The sequence below is a fragment of the Lissotriton vulgaris genome, chromosome 11 (assembly GCF_964263255.1).
Source record: "Lissotriton vulgaris chromosome 11, aLisVul1.2, whole genome shotgun sequence".
Taxonomy (NCBI): Eukaryota; Metazoa; Chordata; class Amphibia; order Caudata; family Salamandridae; genus Lissotriton; species Lissotriton vulgaris.
The window spans coordinates 107,367,656-107,391,139 of NC_141699.1; the positions used below are offsets into that span (position 1 = coordinate 107,367,656).

The 23,484-nt window shown below is 46.4% G+C and overlaps 1 protein-coding gene across 1 annotated transcript in view; it reads right to left on the reverse strand.

Moving 5' to 3' along the window:
* SLC5A1 (solute carrier family 5 member 1) overlaps nt 1–17,077 on the reverse strand; it is a 296,325-nt gene extending 279,248 nt beyond the window's left edge. The window contains exons 1-2 of the mRNA XM_086942805.1: nt 16,920–17,077; nt 11,322–11,393 (exon numbers count right to left, since the gene is read on the reverse strand). Of these exons, the coding sequence (XP_086798931.1) occupies nt 11,322–11,393; nt 16,920–17,012 (165 nt within the window). The 5' untranslated portion in view covers nt 17,013–17,077. The remainder of the gene's footprint in view (nt 1–11,321; nt 11,394–16,919) is intronic.
* Between the last annotated feature and the right edge of the window lie 6,407 nt (nt 17,078–23,484).

Here is a 23,484-nt window from a genome sequence, read left to right on the forward strand (position 1 = left end):
ATGCCACTTAGCTCTCGGCCAATCTATGACAATCTACGCCACTCTATTCTATGACAGTCCACTCTACGACACTTCACTCCACTCTGCAACTCTACTCTACTCTACGACTCTACTACACTCTATGCCACTCCATGACACTATTCTATAAAACCCTCCACTCTACAACACTTTATTCTATGTTATGCCACTCCTCAACACTCCATGCCACTCCAGTCTTCATCACTATATGCCACTCTACTCCTTGCCACTTCACTCTAGGTCACTCTGCTCCCCTCTTCACCCGTACAGTCTACGCCACTCCAGTCCACAACTTTACTACACTTTATGCCACGCTACACCCCTCCACTCTACTCAACGACACGCCAGTCCAAGACACTCCACTCTTTGCTACTCTACTCTACTCTTCGCCACTCCACTCTATGACACTCCACTCTATGACACTCTACTCTACACCACAAACTTTTGGCAAGCAGCCACATTGGTGTACAACATAGCTAGAACACATTGGCAAACTCAACAGCTCTTGCATAGGCGAGACCTACTGGCTCAGCCAATGCTTATATATTTTATTTATCGGTTTTGTAGAGCGCCTGAATCACCCCCAAAGGGGTATCTCTGCGCTGTGACAATGCTACAGGAGGGCTGACGGAACAGATTTAGAACAGAAAGGTCTTGAGAAGCCTTCTAAATTGGAGATAGTCAGAACATTGTCTTAGATGGATGGAGAGCTGTTTCCAATAAAGGGGAGCGAGGTAAGAAAAAGCTTGCCCGCCCAACCTTGATTTCCTGACCCGCGGGACCAAGAGAAGAGATTTGGTTTCCGAGCGAAGAGTCCTGGAAGGGACATAGTGATTACATTTCTCAGCGAGATAGAGGGGCCATTGTTATACAAGGCCTAGTGAATGGTGCAGCAGGTTTTGAACTTAATCCGCTTATGCACCGGGAGCCAACGAAGCTGTTGGAGGAGAGGAAGGGAGGCAGTTTTACGGGGGGATCATTCAAGACAAGGGGCACCGCGGTGTTCTGAACCACCTGTATTCTGCATAACAAGGACTCATAGGCTGAGGCCAGGAGAGCGTTGCAGTGCTCTAAGCAGCTTAATACCATTGTATGAATGAGGGTTTTACATGTGGGTTCTGGGAGAAAAGGAAAAACTCACCGTAACAGACCCAGCACCTGGAAGCAGCAGCCAGCAATGTAAGCTGCCTGCTCCTTCATGGTCAGTTCCTGATCTAGGTGGATGTCCAGATTCTTAACAAGATTCAGATTCAGATTCTTTATATCCTGCATAGTTACTTAAAACCATTACAATATAGTTACATAAAATACAAAAATAAATTAACAATTTCATCAGTGTGTGTATCTAATTAAAACAAAATTTAAAACCCAGTGTTGGGAACATCTTTACCAGTATAAAATCCGAGTTAATTGTAGGCATAGTATAAGACTGTGAGCGTCTTACTGCTATGAATTGCGAATACGTGTTATTTTAGTCCAGCCATGGGTTTCTTTGCAGGTCATCATGTTTGTTATCTCCGCTTGTTGTAAGGGTTCACCCTTTACTTTTGGAAGTATGTTCTTATTATGGTCTGGTTAGGAACATATGCTTTTTAGCATTGTGCAGCCCGGGCCTAGTTCAGTTTCTGCTAACTTGGGCATTTTTTGTTCAGCCAGCATAAGGAATTTGACCAATCTACAATTCAGTTGTATATTTTCTGGATTTAAGCATGCTAACACCGCTTGTCTCCTGGTCCGAATGCCTGTCTGTCTGAAGGGTTCTTTGAGAAGCTGATTCCGTGCTTGGCGCAGGTCCTTGCATAAGCAGATTAAGTGTAATATGTCGCCTCGTTTGGTGTTGCACAACCTGCACGACTCTTGTGCTAGTGACCTTTGCCATGGTGGAAGATGCTGAGCGCATGGAAGGATTCCCATCCTGTGCCTCAGAAAGTTCAGAACGTCTTTGGAAGGACAGCCATAAACAGATTAAACAGGGTCACACAGCCCTGTTTCAGACCCTTTGTTGTGGGAACTTTTGCGGAGATGTGTGTGCCACCCCCTAATTTCACCTGCACCCATGTATCCATGTGCAGACATTTTAGCATGTTTAAAGTGGGAACAGGGCAGACTAAACTACCAAGCCAATTCTTCACCAGAAAGAAGACAAGCTACCGGGGACCAGTTTCTGGCATTTCAGCCGTCTTCGGCCCGGCTTGCTTGAATCCTGATGGTGCCGTGAGAAAGGGACTCATGTCTGAGTATACCCTGCCATGGCCAAAAACGATTCAGAAAAGGGGGTGGTGATGAACAGAGTGTCTGAATCAATTTGTCCACCATAAGCGTGGAAGGGTATACTCAGATGTGAGTCCCTTGCTGATTGCACCATCAGGATTCAAGCAAGCCGGGCCGACGACGGCTGAAATGCCAGAAACCGGTCCCCGGTAGCTTGTTTCCTTCCCAGTATAAGAATTGGCTTGGTAGTTTGGTTTGCCCTGTTCCTATCATGCACTGGGACAGGAACAGACTAATTTGCATGTAGCCAGGTTCTGAGCAGGGATGGTGCAGTGAGCTAAAAAACGGTGAGCCCTGATCTTTGGACTGGGTAAGAGTGGTCTGCTTAATTCAGACACTCTGTTCATCACCACCCCCTTTTATGAATCAATTTGTCCACCATAAGCGTGGAAGGGTATACTCAGATGTGAGTCCCTTGCTCATTGCACCATCAGGATTCAAGCAAGCCGGGCCGACGACGGCTGAAATGCCAGACACCGGTCCCCCGTAGCTTGTTTCCTTCCCAGTATACGAATTGGCTTGGTAGTTTGGTTTGCCCTGTTCCCATCATGCACTGGGACAGGAACAGACTAATTTGCATGTAGCCAGGTTCTGAGCAGGGATGGTGCAGTGAGCTAAAAAACGGTGAGCCCTGATCTTTGGACTGGGTAAGAGTGGTCTGCTTAATTCAGACACTCTGTTCATCACCACCCACTTTTCTGGTGACAATCATGTCAGTCAACATGACGCCAGACCGCCCACCCCCTTCAGACTCTGAAGGGGTGGGTGGTCTGACGTCATGCTGACTGACATGATTGTCAGTTCTCCCTCGGTATCTTTGAACTTGAGTAACCTGCTCAGTTTACTTAAGTTCAAAGATGCCGAGGGAGCTGTGGGCGGGGGGGCTTAAGCCCCCACGCCCCCACGCCCCAATAGACGCACAGCACCTGATTCTAACTCCTCCGGGGGATTATAAGGGGGAATGCGTTGTAATGGAATGCGTTGTAAAGCCCTGCGTTGTACAAGATTTTACAGAGTAAAAAATGCAGGGGAATGGACTGTGTTGTTGCCCAGTCATTGTAAAGGATGTTTACCGACTGGGAGGGTCCCAGACCACGCAGTAATTAAAAACTGACTTTATAAGAAGTACCTATCGATCCCTTTATTGATGTTCTTTTTCAGCGAAAACATTGATTGATTTGTTAATACTATATCTAAACAATGACTGTGAAAAACATTAGGATAATCCATCTGAGTGAGGTGCTTCCTGTTTACATTTTGACCATTTTAACTAATTTACTTTCCTAAGTGTATTTTGTTTTTGCAAGATACTGTTTTTCTGGAGTTTTTATGCAACGTTTAAATCTCGCTTTGTATTATGTATAATGTGAACTAGGTCGTCTGTAGGTGTCTGTGCAAGCTTAGGGTATGGGTGAGTGCTTATAACAGGTCACGGGTGAGAGCTCTGGAGCTGAGGCTAAAGGGAGCTGTGCCAGGTTCTTACAGCAAGCCATTAAGGTGTTGAAAACATACGCTCATCCAAACATGCAGAGCACACTGGGCAGTGGATACATGTGCCACCTGCAATTGTGAGCAAATGCGAAAGTGTTTGGAAGAGGTACAAAGCTGTTTAAATACTGGAAAGGCCAAAGTAAAACAAAAATGAAGCACTTACGGGTTATTGGCCCACATGCATCATTGTGACATTTTGCACTTCCTAATTTGCGAAAAATAAGGAATCGCAAATTAAGAAGTGCAAAATGCTATGCATCATTATTTTCGGTATTCATTTGTGATTCGGTAAAAATCGCAATTTTTACCGAATCCCAAATGAATACCGAATTCTTAAGTTAATTTTCGCAATTCCCATTGATTCCTATGGGCCAAAAGGCCCATAGGAGTCAATGGGAATTGCGAGTGGCACTTTGAAAATTTCATGGGTGCAGGGGGGGGTCCAAAGGACCCCCCCATGCACCCCTGAAATGTATTTTTCGCATCATGTTTCACACACACATGTCCTAAGGACATGTGTGTGTGAAACATGAATGTTGAAAAAAAAACATTTTAAGCATTTTAAACACTTTTCCCAAATTTACCGAGTGGTTCAACCACTCGGTAAATTTGGCACCCTAATTGCGAATTTACAGCTTTAAATTTAATGATGCATTGCTTTTAAGAAATCGCACATCTGCGACTTCTTAAAAGCACCCGCAATTTTAGAACTCGCAAACATGTTACGAATTCTAAAATTGCTTCATGCATCCCAAAAAGCACCTTTGCATTCGCAAACGGCCGATTTTAAGGAATCGCACCGTTTGCGAATGCAAAAGTGCTTGATGCATGTGGGCCCTAGTGTGTTGGGGATGGTGAAGTGAAGGAGATGCAAGAAAATAAATGAAAGAGTGAAAAGAGGGTGTGGAAGAGTAAAGAGAAGAGATGTGAAATTTGCAGATGGAGGATTCTAGAAAGATAAGGGGAGAAAGTGGATGGAAGTGTCCAACAGAGAAGTTGCAGAAAAACTGGTGTAGAGGGAAACATTGGAGTGACAGCAACACTCCAAAGACCACTACCTCTTCCACAGACCTCAGTCTATTTTTGGAATTGAAGCATTTTTAAAACTAAATCTTCACATCAATATCATTGGAGGAGAGGATGAAGCCTTACGGCTAGAGCGCATGACGTGGAATCTGGGGAACCAGGGTCGAGTCTCGGCAACGACACTCAACATCCTGTGATTCTGGGCAAATCATGTAATTTCCCCGTGCCTAACAAAAATGAATGTGCCCTTGTGTAACAAAAATGGTGCTATGTAAAGCACTCTGCTACCCAATATCTTCGGGTCTAGTTTGCGCTATATAAAAATATAACATAAATAAATAAATTGTTGCTTATTTGTCTGATACTGCCAACAAGCACAAGTAAAGTCAATAAGTGTGGATTGTTTCAGCGATTGTCCATTATTGTGTGATGTGTCTTGATGAAATAACAGAAAGCTCCCAGAGCCACACTCCCCCCGGCGCAGCCTGCGTTCAGCTCATCATCTTCTGTTTGATACCCCTTCGTTCAGACTGAAACGTCAGGGAGGGTGCAGCTTTTCTCGCCTTGCTCCAAGATTGTGGAATTCCCTTCCCCTAGCTCTGAGAAGTTGCAATGACCTCCTCTGTTTAGAAGATCTTTAAAAACTCTGCTATTTGAGCAGGCGTATGCCTAAGGGCCCGGATCGCACCTGACTTCAGCAACCAGCGCCATGAAACCCTTGGGTGTACGCGCGCTTAATAAATTCCTGTTAACAATAACAATAACAATAACACTCAAATACTAGTCATGTGACATGCTGTGTGAAGCACAGGAATTTAGTTTACCCCTTTTAAAGCCACCCCTTAATTACATTGATGTGGTACTTGCACTAATGTTCTCTATTTTACCCTTCTGTGTCTTTAACTACTGCAATGTTCTGCCCTTAATGCTGTGTGTATGCTGACATTTGGCCAAGTGAAGTGCTGTGATGTGTCTTTAACGGGTGGAATGTTCTGCCCACTATGCTCTCTGCTCTCCTCTGCCTGAATGGAGATTCCAGCTGGGTCAGCTGGAACTAGATGAATATATCTCACAGGCTGTGGCTGAGGTGCAGTGAGTTAAGACTCCACCAACACCCTTGTTCTTGGACCTATGAATCATCTTTCCCACAGTTGAATCAACCTCAAGAGGGTACCTTTCTGGTATCCACATGCTCATCTGCTGTTACATTTAAAATGTATTTGAACGCTGACTAGTGTTGCTCAACGTTCCCCATCTCGCAATCACCTGCTGATCTTCTGGCATGAGGTGGCATTGTGGAGTGTCGTGCGAGGCCATGTTGTGAGGACCTGAGTGCAGACACCATTACTCAAGGAAACGTTCTTGAGCCTATTCACGAGAGGTTCTGGCTCAAAGAGGCCATGTAGAACCAGCGCATGATTCCATCCTCTTGAAGAATGGAGTGTGATCTACTGTTAGAGGAAACGCTCTGGTGCGCATTGCCTGCGGCGCTACATCATTGTGTGAGTCACATCACAAAGATATAGAGGCAGATTTACAAGGCACTTGCGCCACGTTTACGCCGCTGTTGCGTGACACAACGGCGGCGTAAACGTGGCGCATCCCTGCGACCCATTTACAACGTGACGCATCTAGGCAGATGCGTCACGTTGTAAAGCCCTGCGCCACATGTGGGCGTTCCGGCACGGGGTGGGCGTTTCGGGGCAGGTGCGCCTCGCAAAAGTGCCTGTGTGAAATCTACAAGATTTCACGCAGGCACTTGTGCAATGCTGCTTCATCAATTCCTTACACATGCTTGAAGCAGGCGTAAGGACTGACGCAGCACGTTAAGTATAGGGCACAACCGAGCATTGCTGGAGTCGCGTCGCGCTTGCGGCACGACTCCAGCGATGCGCCGCCCTTACGTCATGAGATGCATCACGCATCTGCCTACCCTTGCGCCACGTCGCGCCGCATTGTCAATGCGGCGCATCCGCCGTGACGCATGGGCAGTTTTGCGTGACGCATTTGTTCTGGCGCATCCCTGCTGATTTGCAGAGATGCGCCAGTACTCATAAATATGCCCCATAGAGTGCTAACCATGCATAACCTGTGTGCAGCTGCGTGTATCGTCTGACTATCGCATGGTGAGTGCTCTCCTTCTGTCCCCTGTGAACACTGGTTCTGCAGCATTTCTATGCTTGTTATTGATTTCATTGCAAAGATTCTTCATTGTACACGTGCGCCTGTAGCATGTAAGTGGGTGCGTATTTTTTAAACGTGAGCAGTGCTAAAAGAGACATTGATATTATCACTGTCCTGCATTTCCATTTTCCAAGTATTGATACACTGACAGAGCTGAATGAAATTTATCCAATGGTGAAAGGTTTGCTACTAGTTTACGTTAGTGGAAAATTGAGATGAGGTGTCTTCAGAGCTTTCTTTTCACGAAGGAAAAAACACTATCAGCCTGATTCATGAACGGGCTGTTTTGCGAGGCTCAAATAGCGAATCATAAGGAATCGCTATTTGAGACTCGCAAAACGGTATTCATGTAGGAATCGCAATAGTAATTGCGATTCCCACTGATTCCTTATTTGCGATTAGCTAATTGCTAATCGCAAATAAGGAATAACTCCCCATGCATTCCTATGGGCCAAAAGGCCCATAGGAATGCATGGGGAGTCATTCCTCATTTGCGATTAGCAATTAGCTAATCGCAAATGAGATTGCGAGTACAAGGCTGCCAGGGGTGTCCAAAGGACACCCTGTAGCACCCCTGCATGGAAATTAACACAGGTGTTGCACACACACATGTCCAAAGGACATGTGTGTGTGTAACGTGCAACTCAGAAAAATGCATTTAAATGCATTTTTCTGAGTTTTCGCAATTTACCGCAAGGTTTGACCTCGCGGTAAATTGCGGGCCGAAATTGCGATTTCGCAATTGTAAAATAGATGATGAATTACATTTAAGGAATCTCAAATAGAGATTCCTTAAATGTAAATCCTCGCAAATATGCGAATTAGCAATTAGCGATTTTTGCATTTGGGATGCTGAATCCCAAAGCAAAAATCGCACTCGCAAAGGGCCGGATTCTCAGAATCCGGCCCTTTGCGAGCCGATTTAGCCTTCATGAATAAGGCTGTATATTAGCAAAGCATTGATTACAAATTTGTATTTCCTTTCGTATTTGTTCTATTTCACATTTGAATTTTTACTATAGGGACAATGCAGAACATTACAACACCACCATTGTCCCTTGCATCTCCGGGTAAAATGGAAGAAAACTCTTGGGCACTATGCAGAGGTGTGTGGTTCTAATTACATAACTACTAGTGAACTGTTTGGGAATTGAAGGTCAAAACGTGTTTGAGAATGTACCAATCTTGGAGGACGAACAAGAGGAAGATTTAAATGAATTTCAAGTTTCCATAATAAATTATATCTATACTATTGACCCCAAATTATTATCGAACTCAAAAGGTACTACTTGGGTATGTGAGAGCATGGATTGGGTAAGAGTATACAAGAGTGTATTATTGCATTAAGGAAGTTGGCATCATCTTGTAGATTTGGATCCACTTTGGAGGAACCTTTTAGGGACCACTTTGTGCATAACTGCCGATTTGACAAATTCAGTCAAGAGGTTTGGTTGAAAGTTCATCCAACATTGAGTGAAGTACTAATAACCCCCAAGCAAATTGAACACTTAGTTGCACATGTGGAAGAGCTAGACAGAATTAGCAAACCTTGCGTAAGCAAGATGAGGCAAAAGATGATGATGTAAAGAGAGGAAGTCATCAATTTACAATTTCAAAATGCGTGTTGGTCATATGCCCACATATCGGAAAAAGTCTCCTTGCTCTTAATGTTGTAAGCAAGATGTGAAATAAGAAAGGCCAGTTGGCCAGGTGTTGCCTTTCAGTTAAAAATAATGTTAATGTTAATGAGGTTGTTAAAGAAGGAGAAAAAAAATAATCTCAAAGACGTGATTATAATTGATGGAATTCAAGTGGAGGTTTTAGTTGATTCTGAAGCCTGGTTGATGTTATTGAATGAGGTCTTTGATCAGAGTGTTTTGGGGAGAATTGAATTGTCGGATCCTGATGAAATTCCTAAATGTTATGAAGGAAAGGTGATTGAGTTAAGGGGAAGTTTTAGCGGCAGAAATTTAATTTTGTGGTCACAAACCAATTGGCAAACTTTATTTTCCAGTGAAAGGTGACAGTGTTCTGTATTGACCACTTCAAAGGATATTGAAATTTTATTGGACCTCAATGCCAATCCTCCCACCATACTGTGAGAAGACTACATCAAAGACTTCAATAAGGCTATACAGGATTTAAATGCAGTTGACGTGAACGTGGGTGACACATTTGAGATTGAATTTCCTAATGTTTTTGCTGACAGACTAGGGTATCTTAGGCGATATGCACACTAAATAAAGTTAAAAGAAAGTTTGATTCTGATGATTACCAAAGTCAGGGCATTCCCATTTCAATCAGGGAGGTAGTCAGGCTTGAAATTGAACAATTTTGTCAAGAAGGCATCATTGAGCCTGTTTAGTGTGTAGAGTAGATCGCTCCTATAGTAGTGGTCCACAAACAATCTGGTAATATTTGGATGTGTGTGGACATTACAGTGTTCATTAAATGTGCGTTAACTATTTTCATCTTCCGTGTACAACAGTGGTTATTATGATGCTGCATGGCGCCAAGGTTTTCCCTAATCTTGATCTCACTGCAGCATATAACCAGATTGAAGAACTTTTGAGATTAAGGGGGATATGCCCCGGAAAGCATGCATTGTATCATTCTGTATAATTCCAATAGAAGTCCATGTTCTGGTGTGAACATGGGCTTCTATTGGATTTCTCCAGGGCATATTATCAAGCACATTATCGTCGCTTTAGCAGCAGTTTTCTGCCGCTAAACCGGCGATAATTTTAATGCCGTTCTTGATAATATGCCCCTACATGCTTCTGAAAGAAGCCTTAATATAGCCAAAGTAAAGCCCTGACTTCAAGAGAGCTTGATTTAGTTGCAGGAATACCATGTAGCCAGATCTCACCACGCAGAGCTCCATTCTGACCAGAATAATGGATCATTACACTCCTGTTAAATAGCTGCTTTAAGCAGGTGTTGTGTAAGGGCATGAGGATTGCTTAGGTTCAGGGACAGCCAGTAGGGAAAGAGTGGTGAGGGAATGCCGGAGTAATGTGATGAGTTTGTCATCCATGTCAGCCCATGCCATGGTGGGGAGGGTTATCGGAAAGGGGTCTGGCAGTGATTATGCCAACAGCCCCTGCCTGATCCACCTTTGGTTTTACCAATTGAAATTCCCAGCTGGAAAAATTGGCCCTGGAGTTCTTGCAGCCAGAAAATCTTCTATCATTTACTTTATTGTTAAGTAAAATGCTTTATTAGGTTCCCTTGATATTATCCATCCCTATCTTGCTATACAATTGTTAATAATACTATACTACTACCCCATATCTAGAGACTGAATTGATAGGGAACACAACAATTAATCATTCCTTTCTAGATATCCTTCCTGTATTCCCCAAATGCACCTGGTTTACTAACTTCAAAAAGAAACTTTCAAGGGTTTGGTGTCGGGCATATCTGTCAGCCAGAGCTCAATCTGGCGCTTACCTCTGTGATTCAAATTTCACACATTGATATTTTTTAGGACTGGCTTAGAGACAGTTTTAGCTTTTTCACCAGCCTCATGTTTTCCAAAACATTCTTAAACAAGCATTGGAAAAGTCAACAGGTCTGGCTTTGGCTGCCGACCTTTTAGCAATGATAAAACTTATTGAGTTTGCGAATGGACTGTATGAAGACACGTGACATACAAGGCACATAGCAGCGTTGAAGGAGCTGCCAGTCCCTCACCTAAGAAAAACAAGCATCGTCTAAGACCCAAAATGTATGCTGGGCCGACCCTCTCCCCCCTGCTGTGTGATGCGGGATACTGAAGCAAAAATGTAAATGGCACTACAGCAGACAACTGGATACAGAGTGCTCACTGAGAGCCCTTGTAAGCAAAAATGTAAAGTATACATACATAATGAAATACGTATGGGGGTTATTAGTCAGCCTTCTTCATTTATTGGTCTATTCAATGTCATTCACATTTTGCTTCCGCCCTCCAGAGTGTACATCATGAGCCAAAGGGTCAGCCCACTTCATCCACTGGCGTCTTGCCCCGTGATGGCATGTTGCCTGGTTACATTTGCACTGCCACCTGAAAAGGAGTGCACTTTAGAGTCAGACCTGCTGCATCTGTGATGCTGGGCCACTCTTTTACTTATATACATATTTTTAAATTGTTTGGCAATTTTTTTGGACATATTGCATATGTTTGCACAAAAAGTAAATAAAATAACCATGGCAAGCTTGTCGCAGCAGAGAGACCAATGAGCTTTACCACTGCTTGTTTCTAGTTACAATGGCCGCCCTTTGCCATGAATCTATGTGACTGGCAGTTCAGAAGACATTCATCAGATAAAACCAAGGACTGTACTTACCGGCCACCATACCATACTGCGCCCCGCCAGGAAGAAGCCGCCCACCGTCCCACGGCTGGTTCGGAACATAGCCTGGAAAGCAAGAGGCATCCGTGAGTTGGAGGGAGGTAAAGAGATGTCCAGATATATGCACAGTGACAGACATGCAAGAACTGCAGCAGACACACTGTGTACATGCCCACTGTCATAGCAGGTCAAAGGCTGGGCAGAGACTGCACACACAACCTGTCACCCACGCATGGACAAAGACGGTGCACACACAACCTGTCACCCATGACAAAGGCGGTGCTAGAGACTATGTGTGTACAGAGAGGCATACAGACCTCAAAAGCAGGTCACATGCTGTGCAGGGACTATACACACAACCTGTTACCAAGGCATGGACAAAGGCGGGCACACACAACCTGTCACCCATGGATGGACAAAGGCGGTGCACACACAACCTGTCACCCATGGATGGACAAAAGCGGCACACACACAACCTATCACCGACGACAAAGGAGGTGCTAGAGATACTGTGTGGACAGAGAGACATGCAGACCTCTAAAGCAGGTCACAGACTGTCCAGAGACTGCACACAGAACATGTCACCCATGGATGGACAAAGGCTGTGCACACACAACCTGTCACCCATGGATGGACAAAGGCTGTGCACACACAACCGGTCACCCATGGATGGACAAAGTCTGTGCACACACAACCTGTCACCCATAGATGAACAAAGGCGGTGCACACACAACCTGTCACCCATGGATGGACAAAGTCTGTGCACACACAACCTGTCACCAATAGATGAACAAAGGCGGTGCACACACAACCTGTCACCCATGGATGAACAAAGGCGGTGCACACACAACCTGTCACCCATGGATGGACAAAGGCTGTGCACACACAACCTGTCACCCATAGATGAACAAAGGCGGTGCACACACAACCTGTCACCCATGGATGGACAAAGTCTGTGCACACACAACCTGTCACCCATGGATGGACAAAGGCTGTGCGCACACAACCTGTCACCCATGGATAGACAAAGGCTGTACACACACAACCGGTCACCCATGGATGGACAAAGTCTGTGCACACACAACCTGTCACCCATAGATGAACAAAGGCGGTGCACACACAACCTGTCACCCATGGATGGACAAAGGCTGTGCACACACAACCGGTCACCCATAGATGAACAAAAGCGGTGCACACACAACCTGTCACTCATGGATGGACAAAGTCTGTGCACGCACAATCTGTCACCCATGGATGGACTAAGGCTGTGCACACACAACCCGTCACCCATGGATGGACAAAGGCTGTGCACACACAACCTGTCACCCATGGATGGACAAAGTCTGTGCACACACAACCTGTCACCCATAGATGAACAAAGGCGATGCACACACAACCTGTCACCCATGGATGGACAAAGTCTGTGCACACACAACCTGTCACCCATGAATGGACAAAGGCTGTGCACACACAACCTGTCACCCATGGATGGACAAAGGCTGTGCACACACAACCTGTCACCCATGGATGGACAAAGTCTGTGCACACACAACCTGTCACCCATAGATGACCAAAGGCAGTGCACACACAAACTGTCACCCATGGATGGACAAAGTCTGTGCACACACAACCTGTCACCCATGGATGGACAAAGGCTGTGCACACACAACCTGTCACCCATGGATGGACAAAGTCTGTGCACACACAACCTGTCACCCATAGATGAACAAAGGCGGTGCACACACAACCTGTCACCCATGGATGGACAAAGTCTGTGCACACACAACCTGTCACCCATGGATGGACAAAGGCTGTGCACACACAACCTGTCACCCATGGATGGACAAAGGCTGTGCACACACAACCTGTCACCCAAGGATGGACAAAGGCTGTGCACACACAACCTGTCACCCAAGGATGGACAAAGGCTGTGCACACACAACCTGTCACCCATAGATGAACAAAGGCGGTGCACACGCAACCTGTTACCAAGGCATGGACAAAGGCGGGCACACGCAACCTGTCACCCATGGATGGACAAAGGCTGTGCACACACAACCTGTCACCCATGGATGGACAAAGGCTGTGCACACACAACCTGTCACCCAAGGATGGACAAAGGCTGTGCACACACAACCTGTCACCCATAGATGAACAAAGGCGGTGCACACGCAACCTGTCACCCATGGATGGACAAAGGCGGAACACACACATCCTGTCACCCATGGATGGACAAAGGCTGTGCACACACAACCTGTCACCCATGGATGGACAAAGGCTGTGAACACACAACCTGTCACCCATGGATGGACAAAGGCGGTGCACCCACAACCGGTCACCCATGGATGGACAAAGACGCTCCTAGAGATACTGTGTGTACAGAGAGGCATGCAGACCTTCAAAGAAGGAGACGGACACAGAGAGAACCAGAGATTGACAGAGGCTTGGTATATGTGCAAAGAGATCCCTGCAGACTGTCAAACATGGGTGGACAGAGACAAACTCTGCTCGACATACTATGTGTACTGGGAGACATCACCTGTCACAGGAGGCTGGGCAGGCTGTTTTAGACATGCGTAAAGAGACATGTACAGAGAGAGATACACAGCCTGTCAAACGTGGACAGGCTGAGTGTGCTGACGTGCGTTGTGTACTAAGAGAAAGAAACGTGGATGGACACACAGTCATAGACATATTAATCCATGTAATATCTCCTGCAATCAATGCCCCATTCATTCATTTCGAATGAATTCAGACACAGGTTGAGGCAATCAGCCCGCGCAGTCTCTGTACAATTCATTCACCATTCATCCATGAACTCTTTCCGAGGTCTCTTGTCGTCCCCTTGCTCCATTTTCCATCCGATCCGTGCTGCTTCCATGCTGCCTTCACCCCTTCATCACCCCAAGTTCTCTTCCGCCTTCTTCCGCGTGCACTACACTTTCCAGGCAGCGCTTTGAAGCTGCCGTTGGGTGACCTAAACGCTATAGAGGCAATCAACACCACATTTACTCTATCTGATGTGCCCGAATTCCCCGCTCTTATTCCCTCCTGCTCACCCTAGTGCTTCAAAGCCGTCTACGAGCAGCATCGGGGCTATACAAACAATACACAGGACCTGCCACCTGACAGGACGATTTCACCAAACACATAACTGTTTCTAGATTAAATCAGTTTACAAAAGTTATTACAAAATGCGGCACATACGAGTCAATACTGTCTGGCACTTTGCAGGATATCTGATCGGCTTTCTGCTGCGGATTGTTGTATGCGCATATTGAATAGGTGTCAGTTTTATCAATAGTGCAAACATCCCCAGCTGATGGACTTGGGGAAAGCCTTTTGTATGCTGCAGGAAACAAAATGAAATGCAATCCAAACAGGTTGGAAACAGGGATCTGCTTGTAAACCGATAGTTCCCCAATAATACACTCTTGAGCCCCTGATAGATCAGTCTGCCTGCGGTCTCAACGTGTAGTCACTTCGAAGACCACTCACCCATCTTCCTATAGCCAGGCCCACATCAATTATCTGAAAGAGTTGTAGGCTAGGTTGTTGATGGGGAGACTCCTTATAGTGCTCTCCAGTTCCCCAATAACATCATCTTGATGCCCCCACCTGTAGATGAGCCTGCCTGTTGTCTGGACATGCATTTGCGTGGAAGACCACCAGCCATACTGTCACAGCAAGGACCACGACAAGGTATATGGCGATGAGGGGGATGTCCGCCAGGTTCTTGATAGGGATGTTCCCCTATGCTGCACTCTACTTCCCTATAAAATAGTCTTGATGCTACACTGCAAGCCAGTCCGCCTCTTGAAGTGCAGTCATGCAGAAGACCACCAGCCCATATTCCCACATCTAGGACCACTAGGAAGTGCATGATGATATTGATGGGGATTTCTCGCTATAAAGCTCTGCAGTTCACCTACAATATCTTCTCGACCTCCCCGTATGGACCAGAATGCCTCTGGTCTGGTTGCACAGTCGCATGGAGGACCGCTCACCCATGTTCTAACTGACGGGACCACCAGGAAGTGTATGATGATGACGGAGATGTCAGCTGTGACATTGGCGAGGATGTCTCACTAAAGTGCTCTCCAGTTCTCCTATTCTATCTTCTAGAAACAACCGGTGGATCGGTGGGTCTCTAGTCTTGAAGCACAGTCGTGCAGAGGACCATTTACCCATATTCTCACAGTCAAGACTACCATGAAGTGTAGCAGGACGATGACGGAGATGTGGACAGGTTATTGATGGTGATGTCTCCCTACAAGGCTTTCCCAGACTCTTATATTTTCTTTACCTCGTGTAGAGCAGTAAACCTTCCGTCTTGAAGCGCAGTCACAAAGAGGACCGCCCACCCATATTCCCATGGTCAGGACCACCACCAAGTAAATGATGATGACAGAGATGTTGGCCAGGTTGTTGATGGTACTGTCTCCCTACTATGATTTTCTAGATCCTCACAATATCTTCTTCACTCCCTGTTGATCAAAAAGCCTTCGGTTTAGATGTGGTCGGGCCGAGGACCACTCACCTATGTTCTCACAGCCAGGATCACCAGGGCGATGATGAAGATGTGAACCTGGTTGCTGATGGGGATATCTACTTAGAATCCTTTTAGACCCTTATAATATCTTCTTCAGCCCCTGTAGAGCAGGAAGCCTCCGGTCTCGAAGCATAGTAGCACAGAAGACCACTTAGCCAAATTCCCACGGCCAGGACCACCACGAAGTAAATGATAAGGGAGATGTCGTCCGGGTTGTTTATGGTGCTGTATCCATATGTATGTAAATGTAAATGTATAGGCATTTATATAGCGCACTACTTACCCGTAGGGTCCCAAGGCGCTTCGACCGCTGCGAAACCCTTCCTGGCTTCCCTGAGAGATGGTCCCTTAATGGGTATCTCCAGGGTGAGACCAGGCATCCCCGGCGGTCTGGTGGGGCCGTTAGTGAAGATGAGGCAAGCTAATGCCTAGAGTTGCCGAGTGTGATCGCTGATCAGGGTGGGCACCGAGGCGAGAGAATTATCGAGTCCGCTGACCCTGGTCCAGAAACCTGCCGCGCCGGGAATCGAACCCTGGTCCCGGGCCGTCCTCTGCTCTCGGGTCTGCCGCCTCTAACCAGTGAGCCACACTACTTAATAATGCTTTCCTAGACCCTTATAATATCTTCTTCAGCCCCTGAAGAGCAGGAAGATTCCGGTCTCCAAGCGCAATCGCACAGCGGACCACTTAGCCATATTCTCCATGGCCAGGACCACCACGACGTAAATGACGATGATGTAGATGTCAGCCAGGTTGTTGATAAGGATGTCTATCTATAGTGCTCTCCAGTACCCCTATAATCACATCTACCCCCCACCCCCCTTACGGATCAGTCTGTCCCTGGTCTTGATGCACAGAGGACCACTCAGCCAGATTCCCATGGCCAGGACCACCACAAAGTTAATAATGATGACGTAAATGTCATCCAGGCTGTTGATAAAGATGTCTATCTATAGGGCTCTCCAGTACCCCTCTCCCTCCCACTTATAGAGCAGTCTGTCCCCTGGTCCTGGTGCGCATGCGCACAGAGGGCAACTCACCCATATTCCCACGGCCAGGACCACCAGGAAGTAAATGACGATGACGGAGATGTCGGCCGGGTTGTTGATGGGGATGGGGTCGTCGTTCGCCATGCTTGCTGCCTTGCTTCTGGCCCTGCTGCCTGCTCCGGGGAGGAGAGCTCTGCCCCGGCCAGCCCTTATATCTCCTCGCCCAGGTGGGGCCGGGCGGCTCTGGGGTTAATCATGAACCCTGGCAGGCGCGCTCGCCTCCCCTCTGGGTTTATGTAAATGTGGTGTTTATTTGGGGCTTCCCTTCCTCTCCGCTTACAATGGGAGGCGTTGGGCAACGGGACAGGTAAGCCAGGTATTTGGCCCCACCCCTAACTTGGCTGGGACCGCTGCCCGGAGCCGAGCACATCGCTGACAGGCCTGAGGGCGGCCGAGGTGGGCCGGGGGTGGCGGTGTCGCAACCACACCACAACGGGTTAATCCGTGCCTCGTTCGTGCAGGAGTCAGAGCCCACGAAGCCGCGCCCGGCAGGTGTCTGCACACTGGGTCTTTGATGCAAAAAAATTACAAAAGTCCCCAGCTCGTTCCACAACTTTCCACACTCCTGCTTTGTGGCAGAACAATTCGCCTTTTAGTTTCTCCCAGAAACCAGTTGGATGACTCGCTTTTCCTAAATTTCTAACTCCCTGACCTTGAGCTTACCTCTCTTCCCCCCCACACCTTTACCCCTCTTGCCTCTTCAGCGCTACCGGGCGGGTCATTTATCATGGATTTCCTGGGGTGCGACTGGGACAACTGTAGACCGGTGTTTGAAGGTCAATGTCTGTCGCCTCTGTCACTGTCTTCAGCTCCCCGGGGCTTGAGGCCGCCGGAACAGCGAGGACAGAGAAAGAGAGGAAATTAGAGAAAGAGAGAGAGTGAGAGACAGAGAAAAGACAACGAGAGTAAGTATGAGAGACAGAGACATGGAGATTGAGGGAATGAGATCAAGAGACAGAGTGAGAAAGTATGGGAGAGAAAGACAGAATGAGGGAGAGGATGAGAGAGAATGAGATGGATGTATAAAGAGATAAAGACAAAAAATAAAAAGAGAGAAAACGAAACAGAAGGAGAGAGAGAGAGAGAATGAAAGAAAAAGAGAGAAAGCGAAAGAATGGCGAAGACAGAGTATGAGATACAGAATGAGAAAAAGCAAGAGAGAGGAAAAAAGAGAGAATGAAGGACAATGGTAGAGAGATGAAGGTCAGAAAAAGGACGTGAGAAAGAAAAGAGACATAAAATGAGAGAAAAAGTGAAAACAATGAGAAAATATGTCACAGGAAGAGACAGAATGAGAGATAGCGAGAATGAGAGAAAGAGAGGAGAAAAGAAAGAGAGGGAAGAGAGAAAGAGCCTGAGAGAGGAAAAGAGAATGAAAGAGCAAAGGGGAGCAGGGTTGGTTTGAACATGGTTGCCAAGGTTACTTTTCATTCCCATCATGCCTTGCTTCCCTGTCCATGAGACCAGACACCGAAGGTTGGACATTCATTATGCAGTGCTCTTACCAGTGTTTAGGGAGTTAGCTCTATTCACAATCCTCCTCCCTCTTTCCCTCTCAATGGTCCCTCTAGGCTCCCTCCTGTCTAGCACTTCGAGGTTGGTCAGGGCTACATTAAGCGCTTTACAAGCAACCAACATAATTTTGCAGGCGCTTCTACAGGACGGGCCCAAACTAATTTAAGACAAAATCCTAACCTTACTACTTTTGGTTTTAACAGAAGTTAGGATTCTGTCTTAAGTCTGTCTTAAGACAAACTTAAGACAAACTTAAGACAAAATCCTAAACTTACTACTTTTGGTTTTAACAGAAGTTAGGATTTTGTCTTAAGACAGACTTAAGTTAGGATTCTGTCTTAAGTCTGTCTTAAGTCTGTCTTAAGACAAACTTAAGACAAACTTAAGACAAAATCCTAAACTTACTACTTTTGGTTTTAACAGAAGTTAGGATTTTGTCTTAAGACAGACTTACGACAGACTTAAGTTAGGAATCTGTCTTAAGTCTGTCTTAAGACAAATTTAAGACAAAATCCTAACTTCTGTGATTGAATACCAAAAGTAGTAAGTTTAGGATTTTGTCTTAAGATAGTTCTGTGAATCGGGCCGACGTGTTTTAGTCTGCTGATGGGCGTGCGGCAAAGTGCACAATTAAAGCACTGAAACTGCAACTTAGAGTCTGCTATATCAATGTTTTACCCAGTTACCATAGAGCGGATCCACAGATGTGAGCAATGATCTCACTGGCACGAGCGTGGAAGAAATCCGCACTTGTAAATCACCATGAAGGGGTGGGGAGAGGGCGTGCCAAGACGTGGTTTACCTTGGAAGTTTGGGAACACCCACAAGCATATACTTTTATGGTCATTTTCAAACTTTGAACCAAACCCTTTCCAACCTGGAAATGAGTGACTGGAGGTCACCGCCAGCACTGGGCTGGCAACACTCTCCTTCAGAGGGGAAAGGAGAATGGATCAACTCCACACTGGAAGGGATGTAGGGTAGGCCTTTGTCTATGTCCCCCCCCACAGTGAAAAAGGCCTCCATTCCTCCTGTGCATGGAGAACGTCGTACAGAGGGAATCGGAGCCTTTAAAAGGTCCCATGACAGTCCCAGAAGTATGCTTGGAAACCTGCAATGGGTGCAGCTTTCGAGGCACACATCGAAGAATGTTTGTGAACTGGAAAAAACCCAGAAAAGTATGCTCAAGCAGAGCTGTGAATCTCCACCCAACCTTTTCCACTTTTTGGGGTAGAAAGTCCCCATGTTTTTGCTAGAAACCACATAGATGATGATTAATACATTCTCCAATTAAGATCTCTGGGTTCAAGAAGGAATGTCGAACTTCTTATTTTTCGATAACTGGAAATAAAGGCTTTTAAAAACCTCCCTATGATTGGTACTGACAGCCAGATTCCATATATTTGCAGTAAGTATACTCCATTGCAACGTACTATGCTTGCCACCAATATAGTGGTTAACCCGCTGATTTTTTTTTTTTTAATCTTTCTTTATTATTTTCCAAATAAGTAAACAATGATGTATGTTTGGTTACATGGCATAACAAATTTCCATCGTCTAGGAGGGAGAGCATGCTTACACAATATAAAATAATACCTGACATATTGTTCGGGTGAATGTCTCACAACGAGATGTATCACTGGAGGGAAATTCGCTGAATTTAAATGCAGGTAGACTATAGTTTGAGAACTATTCCGTCTACGCAGTGGCCACACGTCTCCGACAGCCCGTTGCAGTAAGGGCCATCGGAGAATTGGCTAAATGTCCGTTTTGCCCAATTTAGATGGGTGGGCCTATAGCCTTTTTTTGCTGTCCATCACTGCCAGGCACACCCTGGGGGTAAGGGAGATAACTCCCATGGCAGTGATTTCTTTAAACATCTGGCCAGTTGTTTCTATGTCCAACAGAATAAGATCAGGAAAAAAACAGGTAGACCATTAGGCTCAAACCTGTGATTTAATAAGGAGTGCAGAGTGTTGACAACGATGCTCTCGGCAGCCATAAGAAATAGGGATGTCCAAAGGATACGAGGGGTTAGGAAGGAATACAAACAGTTTCAAATCAAAGCTAAGAATGACTGGGAAGAAAAGAGATGGGAAGATCGAGGGGAGGGCATCTTGCATCCAGATGGTAGGCTATTCTGGGCCCAGGCCCGGACTGGCCGTTGCGGGCACCGGGCAATCCCCCGGTGCGCCGCATGGGTGGGGTTTGGGGCCCCTGGGGGGCGTTTTTGTTACAGGGCCGTAATTGCAGCATAGCTTCAAAATCGGCCCTATAACAAAATCTGCCGAAAACCGGCCCGGCAACGAGCTCAGCCTCACCCCAGACACCCCCCCCTTCGGGAGGGGGGCCGGCCGAGCACTTTGCCAGGGCCGGTTTTGGTTCCCAGTCCAGCCTTGTCTGGGCCCTTTTGTTAAAGGGCATATTTGAGAGTTCATCCCCTTTGGACAATTATATTCCTGCGGTTGAATGGCACAAGCACTTTAGCAATCTGTATACTGTAGCTAACTACCATGCTAGCCCCCAGCTGCCTTGTGATACTGGCCATCCTATATGCAACCTCTCCTTCACCATAGAGGAAATGTTATCCTCTATAAACGCCAATATGCCTGCAGAAGCCCCAGGCCCGGATGGTGTCCCTGGTGATCTCTTCCGCGAGGATAGGGATAACTGATCACTAAACTTTATGGCATTGGCTAATGATATTGCTGGTGGGAGGAGGATCCCTGATGCATGGAGAGAGGCCGAAGTAATAACAATCTTCAAGAACGGGGATAAGTCAATGCCCTCCAACTACCGACCAATCAGCCTGATCGATTGTGCCCAAAAAGTTTTCTGTCGCTCGCTCCTGGTTAAAATCCAGGACTGGATGGATGAGATGAGAACAACATTCTCTCTCCTCTCCAGGCAGACTTTCGGAGGAGAACTGTCACAATCGATCAAGTATTTCGGCTTCTCACACTATATTGAAGAACCGGGTTTTAGAACCCAGCGGTGCCAGGGATAACGCCCGATGTCTTCGAGTTCCCCTGCCTCGGCAAACAGAGACACGGGACACTTCTTGATGACATCAAGGACCAAAGTTTATTGGCTGCAACCAGGAACAGAAGTCTACGAAGCACAACACGGGTGGTTCGCTAGAGACTGCACAAATTCAATGAGCAGAGCATGGTCTTTTATGCCAAAAATCACATTCCAGGCTAGCATCAATTACATACAAACTAACCAATCACAGAATGACATTTCAAAAGTAGCCCATGACGACAATCCCACTTTCCGTTGTCCAGCCCACCAGAAATGACCAAGCACATTCCAATATCCTGTTCGATCAGGCCGGACAAACCCATCGTAAAACCTCAACCCAAATCAGTGATTAGGCCATAAAGGAAGGAGCAGAAACAGATGAGAAGCAGGCAAGCTCTTTGATCTTTATCTGACCAGCAGCTTAACCACTTGGACGCTAAGGCTTGCTAGGCTCATTTAATGAGATTTCCATTGAAATGAATGGGCAGTGCATGACAAGTTACCCTTGTCATTAGCATCCAGCTGCTTAACAAGGAACTGGCTCAGCGAGGTCAGCCTCGGGCAAGGGAGTCAGTTCGGCCAGGTCACTCAGAAGTCAGCTAAGGTGTACGTGTCCCAAGGACTCGCTCGGCCATAGTCATCAGCCTATGTGAGGGCAACCACACAAAATTGCTGCCGCACACAAAATGGAACCCGAGGGTTCAAACGAAATCCCTGAATACATAGTGTTCTAATTGATCGATAATGACGAAAACACTCGTACACACCACAATCGTGATTTGCAGTCCGCTGATACCAAAATCGTCTATTTCTGACGATCTTTATTGAACAGGTTCAGAACCTATGAACCACGGACCCTCGAACTACTGAACCACAGACCCTCCTTTTGCCCTTACATAGGCAATAAACCCAAACCCATGTCAGTCTGAATCTAGGTATATGTTCATCAGATCATCGATATGTTGCTGTAGCATCATCCTAGTGCTTAGTACCTCTCTCTGGACAGGTCTCCTCGCACACAAAGTGGCACAAAGGCCACAAATAGCAGGAGCACACTGCACACAGACAGAACAGGAAAAGGATAGCTAAGACCATCCCAATGACCATCAGAATCTTCCATCCCCATGTGGATATCAATCCCAAAAACCATCCTATCAACGACCAATCTCCCTTATCTATATGTACAGAATCGGAGATCTTATGTAGTCTGGAAATGGCCTGGAAGACTGACGGAGCGTTGTCTGGAATGAAAATGCAGCAGCTCGATTGAATCAGTTTACACACTCCACCCGGTCTGCAAGTATGACATCAAGAGCAACTCTATTCTGAAGTGTCATAAGTCGATCCGACTGGAGCTCAGCAGTCAAGTTACTAAGGGCACAGGCAGTTTCGACTATGGTGGACTCAACCACTCTCGTCAACTGGCGAATGTTTCTGCTGTTAGCCATCGGTCCCCAGAGCGGCAGAAAACCCTTAAAGAAATCTTCCAACTCTTGCCCTGCGGTATCTTCCTTACTGAAGACACCTCTAGCAACTCTGGTCTTATGGTAATCTGCCTCAGCTGAAAAGGTGGGGGGCAACAGGAAAGAAACAAAACTTGTGCCCGAAAAGTCAGGGGGCAACCATGTGTACGCTTTGTCGTAGCAGATGAAATAGGTACTCTTAGCTGCTAAAAACGCTGGGGAAGTCTGAGACGCAAATACATAAGTCTCAGTGCAGACACTCTTCCCTAACTGAGCTTTCGGATTCTTGCCATTACCCTGCAGACAATAGCGACCCTGATGGGGCACTATCCAAATCGGTGGAGAACTTTTCGCTCGCTTGTTAACACTCAGACTAACTCCATATCCAGTACCGTCCCAACCACTATATGGTTGTCTCTCATCTTTCGGAATAGTCTCATACAAGTTAGTCCCTTTAACCATATCGACTATACCGTTGGCCAAAGCACTATTCTTCGGATTATCTTTCAGTGAACGTTGGGGATAGACACTATGAGCATAAATTAACATCGTTC